Here is a 12,975-nt window from a genome sequence, read left to right on the forward strand (position 1 = left end):
TGGAAAAAATAGAAATCTCACCATCGATGATCGGAAGCGCAGCCAGATTTCTTAATAATGAATTGGTGTCAAGTAAATAACGAGGATGACTACGTATAGAGACCTGAAACAGACTGTCAAGATAAACTGACACATGTTGCATCAAGGAGCCCCTGGCAGCCACAATGGGTCTACCAGGGGGATCCTTGATGCACTTGTGCACCTTAGGCAAACAATAAAATAATGGTACAATGGGAAAATCAGGGATCAAAGCTTTCATGAGCATGTCAGAAATCATATCAGTATTTACAGCATCCAGGAGTAACTCACGCAATTCCTTAGTAAACCGTAGCGAAGGATCACCCGGTAGCTTGAGGTAGGTGGACTTATCATCTAGATGTATCATAACTTGAGAGTGGTATTTGTCCATGTCCTGAATAACTAATGCACCACCTTTATCAGCACCTCGAAAAACGAGGGAGCTGTTGGATGCAAGGTTTTTCAAAATGTCCCGATCAGCTTTATTTAGGTTGTTAAAGGGGAATGGTTCCGATCTGGATGCCGTCTGAACCTCCTGGTTCAGAACACGATTGAAAGTACGGATAGAGGCATTAAACGATTGAGGGTCGAAAGTAGAGCGAGGCAAGAGTCTTTTTAATTGTGGAGGTAATACCTCAGGGGTCTCCAATTTAGGTTTAGATGTTTTTAATTTATTAAAATGTTCCTTGCGTCTTAGTTGTCTTGCCAACCGGTGGCTCTCAATCTCCCAATCAATTTTGTTGAAATTGGCAGTCGGAATGAAGGACAAACCCTTAGATAGCACTTTCAATTCAGCTTGTGATAAGTCATAGGTAGACAAATTAATAACTAGTTCCTCTGGCCCCTGGGGGGTTTTCTGCCACGACCTCTGCCGACGGTTTTGGCCGCCACGTCTGGTGTGCCATCGGACGCGGCGATTTGGCGTCTGGTTTTCACGCCTAAAGGGATACTGGACTTAGTGTCTCTTGTAGAGGTTTCTGCAGATTCCCCGCTGGAGGAGTTAAAATCTGTGGAAGATCTATCATCTCGTTGGAATCTCCCACGGTAATGGCGGAAAAAAGGTTTTCGGTTCTCACCTTCCTTACGAGGTACAGTCCACTGATAGACAGTGTTGTTGTCATAGTCAAGATCCACTTTGGTCTTTTTATCTCTTTTGAATTTAATCAATTCTCTTTTGTAGATCTGTAATTGGGAATTGAGTTTTTCATACCAATCAGTGGTCTTGTCATTAATTAGGTTCGCTTTATGTGCAGTCTCGAATGCAGTAATCTTTGTCTTGCAGATGTTAATCTCCTTAGTAGAATGTTCGATAATTAGGAGCATCCAGTCTAGGGCACATTTATTTGCAATTGCAACCCACTTTTTGCAGAACAACGGGTCATGTTTCCCAATCGTGGGAGAGTTTTTAACCCTCAGACCACGGGGGATTTTTCTAGCCCGATGGTAGTCGCTTAATGATAAGCCATGATAGTAGTAATCAGTTTCACGTTTCCTGAGTTTTAACAGGTCATGATAGAGTTCATCTAGTGGAGTCGCCTCAGCTTGGTTTTCTAATTCACTTGTATAGCGTATGGATTCCGCTTGATTGTCAGTGTAGCCGAAGACATCACCAACCGCGTGGGTGGTATGCTGGTAGCCACTAGCGACATTTTCCACAGCTCTATCTTCCTCCATGGTGATCCTTGTATATCCGTGAAAAGGGAAAAGGGAACGGTGTGAGTCACCAGTGATACCGTTCCATAAAAAAGTTCACCAGACGATCAATGTTAATAGTGGGGGTGCCGTCAGCAGGAATTACCGGGAAATCCACCGGCCAAACCGCAATATAGAAGCCAAGATGCCAGGCACAACATCCGTGTATGTTTCAGCCTGGGTGCCCGCACAGCAAGGGATGTAGATAGGATACAAAAGTGCAGCACTCCACGGCAGTAAAGCAGTAAAAAACCTTTAATTTCCAAACAACGTTTCAATATCAATTCGATATTATCATCAGGTTCAAACAACATGTGCAAAACACTCGCCTTAAATATCCAGTGAACAGTGGTTGGTGGGGCGGGAAGCGTGCGCTGCGTCCCTGCTCAGATCCTAATCACAGACCTGCGTCAGGAGACGCTACACACACCCAGCGCACACACCGGGTTAATCAATGACATCATACAATGTAATGGTAACGCAAGGATACATTGATACAAAAACAGCAATATGATCATATAAAAAAGTGAAAAGAACAATAAAATAGAGATGTATACATAAAAATTGACAAGGACCAGAAAGGAAGAAAAATACAAAATATTCTAATACTGTATCATGTATTCATGAACATTACTAAATATATATATATATATATATATATATATAATGCAATGTTTGTAGGGGCGGCACTCCAAACTTGTGGTAGATGGTGGGGGTATGCAGCAATGAAGCGGTGCCCTCCAATAAGTGACAGAATGCTCCCCACAATCCCTATATATATATATATATATATATATATATATATATATATATATATATATATATATATGTGGATGGTGGTACTAGCGCAAGGAATCAGTCCCCTTTTTCAATCAAAAGGCGGTTAGTAGTGCGTATAGTTCACTCCTGAGGAAGTCCTGCCTAGGGGCCACAGACGAAACGCGTTGAGGGGACTCTATGCTTTTTCGGAGGTGTTTATGACTGATGACAACGTGTTTACACCAGATAAGCAAAAAAAAAATTTTATACATTGTACGGGCAAAATTTACTTGTCATGTTTGTTAGAAAATAAATGTTTAACAATACTTCACTAGTATACTCCCTATTTTTTTGTATGTGCGGGGACTTGTTTTTGAGGAATAACCTTGGATGAACCAGAGAGGAGAATACAAACTCCCTGACGTTGGAAATCTATTATAAAACGCTTGTCAGAGTGGTTTGGAGACCACTGTTAACGGTACACCTGAACTTTATTGGGGTGTATATCTCACAAACGGTGAAGGGTATCACTGTGACGTAAAAAACGTATTGCACAAGGGGGCGCCCATCTCATCTTTTTTTCCATATATATATATATATATATATATATATATATATATATATATATATATATATATATCTGTAGGGGCGGCACTCCAAGCAACTGGTGGTTTAGTGGTTGAATGTTCAAATTAAGCGGTGGCCTCCTTTGTGTCAGGGAAACTCCTGACACCATGTGTAGTGGATGGTGGGGACGGCGGCATTCGCAAAATAAAGACCACATCTTCAATAATGTTTCGGAGCTCTCTGGCCCCTTTATCAAAGTGCAAAAAATGTGTGCATAATGCATAGTACTAAACATTACATGGCATGCTCTATGCATGCACTATGGTACTTGCGCATGGAGTCACTCTAAAAGGCTTTTATGAAAACATTTTTTTTGTGTGTGTGAGTGCCTAGTTTTATTAAATATAACTTTCAGAAATGTTTAAATAAAAAAAAAATACTAAAAAAACACTGTAATCAAACACTGTTTTCCAGCAGGTAGAGCGCCACAGTTATCCACTATTCTATGCCTACGCCATGTAAAGACAGAGCCATAATGCCATTCCCCTAGAAGGAGAATGAGATTGCATTCACAATATTCAGCATTGGCTACGTGAACTGCAAGTGGCAGTTATTTTTTTGCCTAGGGAACGGGACACTACACAGCCCATTTGTTTGTATTGTACAGTACTGTTGGAGCCACATTGATGTTCACGGGAACGAGGCGCATGAGAAACTCATACATGCTGTATAGGAAGCGTGCCCCACTCTTGGCAAATGGCGGTGTTCCATCTGTATATCTATCAGCTGCTAGATAGGTGGAGCATTAGCTACCCAGCGGTGGCGTTATGTATTGCATGGATATTTTATGGCATGCATCCACGCACCTTGGCACACAGGAGTGCAAGCAGAAAAGTGGATCACAAAACCATGGCAAGCTGGCGGATACAATGAGAGGCGACCCCTCTGTATTCTTCCATTTCTGGCTCCTCTAAGGCTTCAGCCTGATGCCAGGCCTCTGCCACAAGATGGTCTGAAGGTAGGAGCGAGATTGCATTTTTTCAGCCATATCTGGGATCTTTCTTGCCAAGATACCAGGGTAATTTATTTTATGTATTTATTAGCAGTTTATTATATAGCGCACAGGGTAAGAAATATAGTTTCCCAAATATACAAACTGGAGTTCGCCAAGACTCTACCAAGCAGATTTTTAAAGTCTCCAGAAGCTCGGATCTCATTGCTGACAGCTTTGGACAAGCTGGTTCGCACCAAGGTGATTATCCCAGTTCCCTCAGCTCAGAGGGGTCAGGATATTTTTCAAACCTGTTTGTGCTCCCCAAGCCGGACGGCTCAGTGAGACCCATCTTAAATCTAAGTCACTGAATGATTACTTAAAGTAATCCATGTTCTGCATGGAATCCCTGAAGTGGTTGATCTCAGGTTTGGAACAGGGAGAGTTCCTTGTATCTCTGGATATAAAGGATGCAAACCTTCACATTCCAATCTGGACGTCCCATCAGATATACCTCAGGTTTGCCCTTTTGATTTCAATTCAGCCTATTCTACAGCTCTGAAGGTGTGCACGAAAGTGATAGCGGAAATTAAGTTACTGCTGAGGTTGCACGGTGTGAATATCATTCCGTACTTGGACGATCTCCTGATAAAGGTGAAGTCCATGGAACTCCTTTCAATAAGCATAGGTCAAACTACACAACAGTTATCCAACCACGGGTGGATTCTGAACTACCAGAAGTCCCACCTAGTACCCTACCCAGAGGCTTTTGTTTCTGGGAATGATATTGGACATGGTAGCCCAGAGAGTCTACCTACCACAGGACAAGGGGAACACCCTTCAGTTGTTGGTCAGAGAAATCCTGAGCATGGACAGAGTTTCAGTTCACCCATGTACCTGTCTACTGGGCAAGATGGTTGCCTTATACCAGGTGATTCAATATGGGCGTTACCATGCCAGGGGTTTCCAACTGGACCTCCTTTACAAATGGTCGGGTTCACATCTTTTGATGCTTTGGCTGATATGCTTTTCTCCTCAGGCCAAAATATCGCTGACATGGTGGCTGAAGTCATCCCACTTATTGGAGAGATGGAGCTTTGGAATCCAGGACTGAGATCTCCTCACCACAGACGCAAGCCAGAGAGGTTGGGGTGCAGATACCTAAGGAAAAAGTTTTCAGGGCAAGTGGTCAAGCCTCAAGTCCCTACTTCCAATAAACATACTGGAATTATACAATATAAGAAGCCCTTCAACAAGCCTCCCATCTGCTACTTTGCGGTTCAGGTGCAGTCCGACAACGCCATGGCTGTGGCATACTTAAATCGTCAGGAAGGGATGAAGAGCAAGGGATGCATGAGAGAAGTACCCAGGATCCTGATCTGGGCAGAAAAGTATCTGAGTGACATCTCAGCCATCTTCAAACTGGGCATAGAAAACTGGGAATATGACTTCCTCAGTCGTCATGACATGCATCCGGGAGAATGCATGTGTTCAGGTGTTCCATCTACTCACAATCTGCTGGGGGTGTCCGGAGATAGACCTGATGGCGTCTCAGCTCAACAAGAAACTTCAATGTTATTGTGCCAGGACTAGAGACCCTCAGGCAGTGGCGCCGGACGCACTGTCGATACTGTGGCCTTATCAACTAGTGTACCTGTTCCCTCCCCTCCCATTGTTGTCTTGAGTGTTACGGAAGATCAGTTTAGAAAGGACTAGCCAGTAATGGTATTCCTGGAAATGTTATTTCCACTATTATCCAGGCCAGGAAGCTGGTTACATCAAAACATTACCATCTCATTTGGAAACAGTACGTGTCTTGGTGTGAGGGGAGAAATTGTTCTCCAACAGTCTTTCATCTGGGTCGTTTCTTATGATTCTTACAAGCTGGTGTGGATATGGGCCTTCTTTTAGGCTCCATGAAAGTGCAAATGTTGGCTTTGTTGCCGGAGGTTCAGACCGTTGTACAAGGAGTCCTTCATATCCAGCCTCCCTTTATATGTCCAACAGCTCCGTGGGATCTGGAGGTGGTTTTGACTTTTCTGCAGTTCTCCTGGTTTGAGCCATTGGCTTCGGTAGAGGAAAAGTTCCTTACTTAGAAGACAGTAATGCTTCTGGCTTTGGCCTCCGCAAGGAGGGTGTCTGAATCAGGGGCCTTGTCTTGCAAGAGCCCTTATTTAGTCTTCTATGAGGACAGGACAGAGCTCCTGTTGGCCTTTCACCAGAACCAGCAAATTGTGGTTCTGGCCAGATCCAGTTCCTCTGACTTTCTGAAATCCTTGGTTGTCCTTGTGCTGTACGATGCTCAGAAAATAGTTTGGGTACTCTTTACCTAGAAGGGCGCCAACGATTTTGATCGCGGGCATCGTTAGTAAAAAATCGCGGGCATCGCATGCACTAAAAAATCGGGTGCGATGTGACCAACGCGATTTCCCATAGGGAACAATGTTAAATTTCCCAGTTGACCCGATTTTCCTGTTCAATGTCTCAATTGACCCGATTTTTCCATAGGAAACAATGTTAAATGGGCCACAGAGGCCAAATATGCAGCCTTAAGTGTGAAATGGCCCCCACAATTGTTAACGCCACCCCACGATCAACGTGAACCCGAAGCGTGGCGAGCGCAGCGAGCCCACGAGGGGCGGCGGTACGCGTCCTACGACCTTTTCATACCCCCACTATCCACGTCGGCATAGAGCTGAGAATAGAAAGTGTGGCGAGCGCAGCGAGCCACCGAGCCCGAAGCGTGGCATGCGGACAGCTGTGAAGGCTGCGAGGGGACGCGTATACCTGTGAAGGTGTCCGCGTCCCCTCGCGGGGCTTGCTGCGCTCACCACGCTTCGGGCTCGGTGGCTCGCTGCGCTCGCCACACTTTCTATTCTCAACTCCACGCCAACGTGCATAGTGGGGGTATGAAAATGTCATAGGACGCGTAACGCCGCCCCTCGTGGGCTCGCTGCGCTCGCCACGCTTCGGGTTCACGTTGATCGTGGGGTGGCGTTAACAATTGTGGGGGCCATTTCACACTTAAGGCTGCCTATTTGGCCTCTGTGGCCCATTTAACATTGTTTCCTATGGAAAAATCAGGTCAATTGAGACATTGAACAGGAAAATCGGGTCAATTGGGACATTTAACATTGTTCCCTATGGGAAATCTCGGGCATCACGTCGGTCGCATCGCACCCGATTTTTTAGTGCATGCGACGCCCGCGATGGCCGTGATGGGCGCCCTTCTAGGTAAAGAGTACCATAGTTTGTCCTGCCTCAAAGCTATCTATTGCTAGATGGCTTTGTCTAACTATTCAGCAGGCTCATACATTGGAGGCATTGCCGATTCCACAGTCTGTTGGAGCCCACTCTACTAGATCTGTGGATTCCTCCTGGGCAGCTGCCCGTGGAGTGTCTGCCTAGCTGCTACTTGGTCTGGGAAGAACATGTTTGTTCATTTCTACAAATTTGATACCCTGGCCAAAGAGGATACACAGTTTGGGCAGGTGGTGCTGCAGATGTCTCACCACGTTCCCGCTTGTTCTGGAAGCTTCCATCTCCATTGTATTAAGTGACCCCGTATCCCTTATGGATGATAGAGAAAATAGGATTTTAATACCTACAGGTAAATCCTTTTCTCAGAGTCCATAAGGGATACTGGGCGCCCACCTCAGTAGTTTGCTGTTCTGCAGGTAGCATTGTTGGTTTATCTTGCTGTGGCAGTTGTGTTACAACAAGTTTGATGTTTTAGTTATGAATGGGGTGTTGGCTGTTTGTCTCACCACTTATGTCTTAAGTTCCTTCTCTCAAGTATGTCTTCCTCCTTTGGGCACAGTTTTACCTATACTGAGCTGTGGGTGAGGGCATAGGGGGAGGAGCAAGCACACCCTGTTGAAGATTTGTATGTGCACTGGCTCCTTTGAACCCCATCTATACCCCATCATATGAAATGACCCCAGTATCCCTTTTGGACTCCGAGAAAAGTATTTAACGGTAGGTACAGTATTAAAATCCTATTTTTTATATAAAAGTGTTTTTCCATATGTACAAAGATTACCATGGAGACACTATTTACAGTTCAGCCCTAAAACCCATATTCAATGGTTTAGGTATGTACAGCGCTAAGTTATTTATATTTTTTTTTTACGGCTCATATTATTAATTATTATAATAATGGCCATATTTTTTCTTTCATTATTTAGATATTTTTCCCCCGATGAAGTCATTTATGACGAAACGCATTGGTTATTATTACATCTAGGAAGAACTTAACTTTTAAATCTATGTCTTATAAATTAATTTTATATGTTTTAAATTGATTGGTCTACCATTGAATTGTGTAGAAAGGTGGTGGATATCACTAAGCGCACTCTGTATCTATCCTTTACCTCTCTTCTCCTTCCTTCACTAGCAGGGAGGATATATGCTGCTGCAATTTAAAGTGCAAACAAAGGTCTACTTTCTTGTTTTATATATTTATATCTATAAGCTGTTTTGAAAAAAGCTGTAATAAAGGCTGAAAACATATCTATATATGGTACTTGTTTCCTAGCACAGTACCCATCCCATACCGTATTTAGTGGTGTGTGTTGCGTGTGATGCAATCTTCCCATTAAATTTAACAGGAGTGCTTGTACTGTACAATGAAATATTGCATAGCATTGCATGCCAGGAAATGGCATGTGATGCGATTTTTAATTGTACAAGCACCCTGATGGGTACTTACAATGTTAAATGCACCCCCATTGTCAATGACACCTCCATTATCAACACCAACCTGAAGCGAGGGGCGGCTGTACGCGTCCTCCAACTTTTTCATACCCCCACTATCCACGTCGGTGTGGAGTTGATTTTAGATAGTGCCCGAAGCGAGCGGATGCGCAATACTAGCCAGAAGCGTGGCGAGCGGACGCGGAATACTAGCCCGTGTCCGCTCGCCGCGCTTCGGGCTTGGTGGCTCGCCACACTATCTAAAATCAACTCCACACCAACGTGGATAGTGGGGGTATGAAAAGGTTGGAGGACGCGTTGACAATGAGGGTGCATTTAACATTGTAAGCACCCATCAGGGTGCTTGTACAATTAAAAATCAAAATCGCATGCCGCTATATTGCATGCGATGCGATAAGATGCACTTCGATCAAAATCGGGGGCTAGGAAACAAGTACCATAAATATATATATATATATATATATACAGATGGGTCTGTTCCCATCTTGGCAGGGGATGGCGCTGGCGTCGCCAGCCGCCATCCCCCGCCAGCGCCATGGCGATCGTGAGAAGGGGACGCGCGCGCACGAGAGGCGCGCGCGTCCCCTTCCGACGGCGCTTCCATACGTTTCCCCGGGTCCCCGCCGGCTTGCCGGCGGTAACCCGGGGTCCCCGCCGCCTGCCCGCATCCCCCCTAACCCCCCCCTAACCCCGTCCGTCTCCCTGAGGCGGAGACGGACAGGGTTTCCGCCGTGCTAGCGACGGAGACTGAGACGCGCGTGCGCGTGAGACGCACGCGCATCTCAGTCTCCTCGCTGGCGAGGCTGCTGGCGGGTCGCCAGCGCGTACGTTCTGGCGACCCGCCAGCAAGGATGGGAGCAGACCCATCTGTATATACATAATTTAAAATCAGGACACTCACCAAGCAGCAGTATTTCAAGTGCTTTTTTATTCCACCAAATTCATTTGCTGTAAGCCGACGTTTCGGACCTGTTACAGGCCCTTAATCATGGCGTCCTGTGTCCCACATAGAAGGCAACTGGGACACAGGACGCCATGATTAAGGGCCTGTAACAGGTCCGAAACGTCGGCTTACAGCAAATGAATTTGGTGGAATAAAAAAGCACTTGAAATACTGCTGCTTGGTGAGTGCCCTGATTTCAAATTATGTGGATTTGGACCATGTTGGAGTAACATGTGCCTGATGGGAGCACCACCCATGTTGATCTTTTTACCGTGAGTGCACTGGAAACAATATTGTACTGTATATATATATATATATATATATATATATTTTTTTTTTTTTTTTTTTGCTGCTGTAATTCACTTATCAAATAGAACTCCAACCAGGGTGCAGTTTGTGTGGGGTCCCACACCACAAACCCGGCCTATACCCTTACATAATACAAATCTCTCTAGAGTCAGGTTCTGAGACTGCAGAAATCACAAAGAAAATGCATCAGGAGTGCAGCTAAAACTGCAATAGCCCAGAACTGGAAACATAATCAAGCAACAAACCTAAACTTAGTAATAAGCAAAATAAACTATGCGTACAAGATGGAAACATTAGATATACAAGAGAGTAATGTAACTAAAAAGTGGCAAGTGTGGGGAAAATACATTGAAAAGCAAGGAATACCACTTGGGGGGACACAAGTACAGATCCAAGACTGAGGAATCTATAGAACCTAGAGATAAAATATTTTATAAACACCGTGAAACAACCAAGATTAGTGAGTACGGACCAGTAAATGTTAAATGTTAAATGTTGTACGTAAATGAATACAAGTGTATATATGTGAGATATAGGACATACATGTGTATGCCAAATATATCCAAATGTATGTAATTGTTTTAAAAATGTAAAAAAAAGAAAATGCATCAGGAGAGAAATCACCTGGAACATGGAGCAGACACTATCCTCAATAAGAACTTTGTATATGCAATAGACTCTGATGCAGTGCCAAAGCCTACTAATATGAGAAATGAAGCAGCCAACATGGAGATTAAAATATATCCCCCCTCCATGCTTATACAGGTATTGCTCCTGTGTGACTCTTGCTACATTAAATTTTAATTTGTAAGCCAGAAAATGTGCACTTGCTGTTTTATACCATTTCTTATACAAACAGAATGATGACAAATATAGCAAAAATACAAAAGGATAATTCTACATGTATTTCTTTTTTTAGGCAATCCTCATAGCAGCAATTTAAGCAGCAGATTAACACATGACACAATTGAACATGTTCGATACAGGTAAGATGATGACCAAATAACTTCTTTCTGTAATGCTATTTGGAAAATTTAGAATTTGTAAATACTTGGTAAAGCTGTTCAATTTAGAGATGTGGATTATTAGCACAACATGCTCTAATGGATGTTTGAAAGTAATTTTAAAATCACTGGTCTGTATGTACTCTGTGGATTGCAATACATTTTATTACTGTGTGGGGATTTCAAATTTTAGATTTTTAATGCCCCCCCAAAAAAGTGGACCTTGCAAATTTGGATTACCATGGGTATGTGCGCTCCTGATATCTGCAGTGTCTAGTTTTTTTTTTTTTTTTATTTCAATAAAGTATTTGAAACATACAATGGTGAATGATAAATGAAACATAGGTTAATACACCATGTAAAGAGATTAAAGTACAATAAAAGGTGAAAAGACAGTGTACAGTGTAATTATTTGAGGAAATATAAATCTGGGTTGACTTGTTGGTGTCATGATGTTATTAAGTCAGTAGTGGAGCATTGATATAGCAAGACACCATCAGATAAAGAGTCCGATATAGAGTCAGATGGTCTCACAATACATGTTAAGAATGTAGTATTCAATAGTCTATTATCATTGATCGTCTCGAGAACGAGTTATGAAAGTATGTTTTCTAATTTTAAAACTAGTATGGTATACAACGGGCCCCACAGTAACAGCTGTGTTGACGGATTTCCTTTTATCAAAAAAAAGGGCCTGGGCCAAGACATTATTGGGCTGTATGTGAGACCATCGTATGAGAGCACACAAAATCTTCTCTACCTTAGTTCTAAATTAGAGACATATGATTCAATGAGTTGGGCAATTTTATTCCAGAAACGACATATTTTTGAACAATCCCAGAAACAGTGCATATATTTTGCATTGGCCATGGCACACTTGTAGCATTGACCTGGTTCAACCTGGTGAGATATAAAACCTGTGGAGAAATTTTGTATGTGTTTCCTGCAAATAGGCTGATTCTAATATCTTAGAATAAAGGCAGTAGTTTTTAATAGTTAGCTCAGGGTTATTCAGGATAGCAGGAATATCGGGTGACCATTTACAAATTAAATTAGAAGTTTGGTTGTTAAAAGCGGGAGAAGATTCGATCAGCAGAGGATATAACATATTTATTTTAAACTGTTTTTCGAGTCTATGTTGTAGTAATCTGAATATGGGATGTGAATCTGCAGTAACTCTTAGGGAAGATTTCATGGAGAATACATAGTGTCTAACTTGTAGATAAACATAAAAATGTGCATGAGGTAAGGAGTAAGTCTGAGAGAGGATATTGAAGGGAAGGATTACTAGTCCTGGGTCGAAGACTTTGGAGACAAGGGAAAGGCCCTTTTGCCTCCAGGTCTGGAGTACTTTGTTTGTGATAGAGGGCTGAAATTTGGGGTTGCCCCATAAGGGGATATAGGGAGAGGATTTAAAGTCACGCTTTAGTTTTTTATGGAGACCTGTCCAATTCATATAAGTATCTCTCAACATAACGTTTGTCTGAATTTCTTTTGGGATGTCCACCCAGTCTAAATGGAGAAAAGCAGAGGGGGAATAAGGATGAAAGTTAGCACAGTCAAGATCAAAGTCAGTGTAAACCGACTTCTCCAGCAACCAGTCGCCTGCATACCTGAAAAATACTGAAGTTGTATATGCCTTGAAGTCGGGCATCCGTAACCCACCACTCTGGTTGGGCAGAATTAACTTAGAAATAGCATTCCTGGGTCTGCCTCCCCTCCAGAGAAACTTCGAGATTTCTGAATTTATAGTTATTAGGTCAGGTTGTCTCAGGGAGAGAGGAAGGAGTTGGACGTTATAAAACAGTTTTGGAAAGATGATCGATTTGATGGCTGTAGTTCTACCTAATAACGAGAGGGGGAGGGAATTCCATGATGTCATGAGGGAGTTTATTTTAGCAATAGAGGGTGTGAAGTTCGCTTTATATAAATTTTCGGTCCTGTTAGTGACATTTACACCTAAATATTTAATTTGT

At 43.1% G+C, this 12,975-nt stretch overlaps 1 protein-coding gene across 3 annotated transcripts in view; it reads left to right on the forward strand.

The window, feature by feature from the left end:
- MOCOS (molybdenum cofactor sulfurase) overlaps positions 1-12,975 on the forward strand; it is a 571,628-nt gene that overhangs the window by 111,012 nt on the left and 447,641 nt on the right. For all 3 annotated transcript variants that reach the window (XM_083188287.1, XM_083188289.1, XM_083188288.1), the window contains exon 3: positions 10,915-10,981. In XM_083188287.1, the coding sequence (XP_083044413.1) occupies positions 10,915-10,981 (67 nt within the window). The remainder of the gene's footprint in view (positions 1-10,914; positions 10,982-12,975) is intronic.

This window comes from Crinia signifera, chromosome 5 (assembly GCF_055691185.1).
Source record: "Crinia signifera chromosome 5, ASM5569118v1, whole genome shotgun sequence".
Lineage (NCBI taxonomy): Eukaryota > Metazoa > Chordata > Amphibia > Anura > Myobatrachidae > Crinia > Crinia signifera.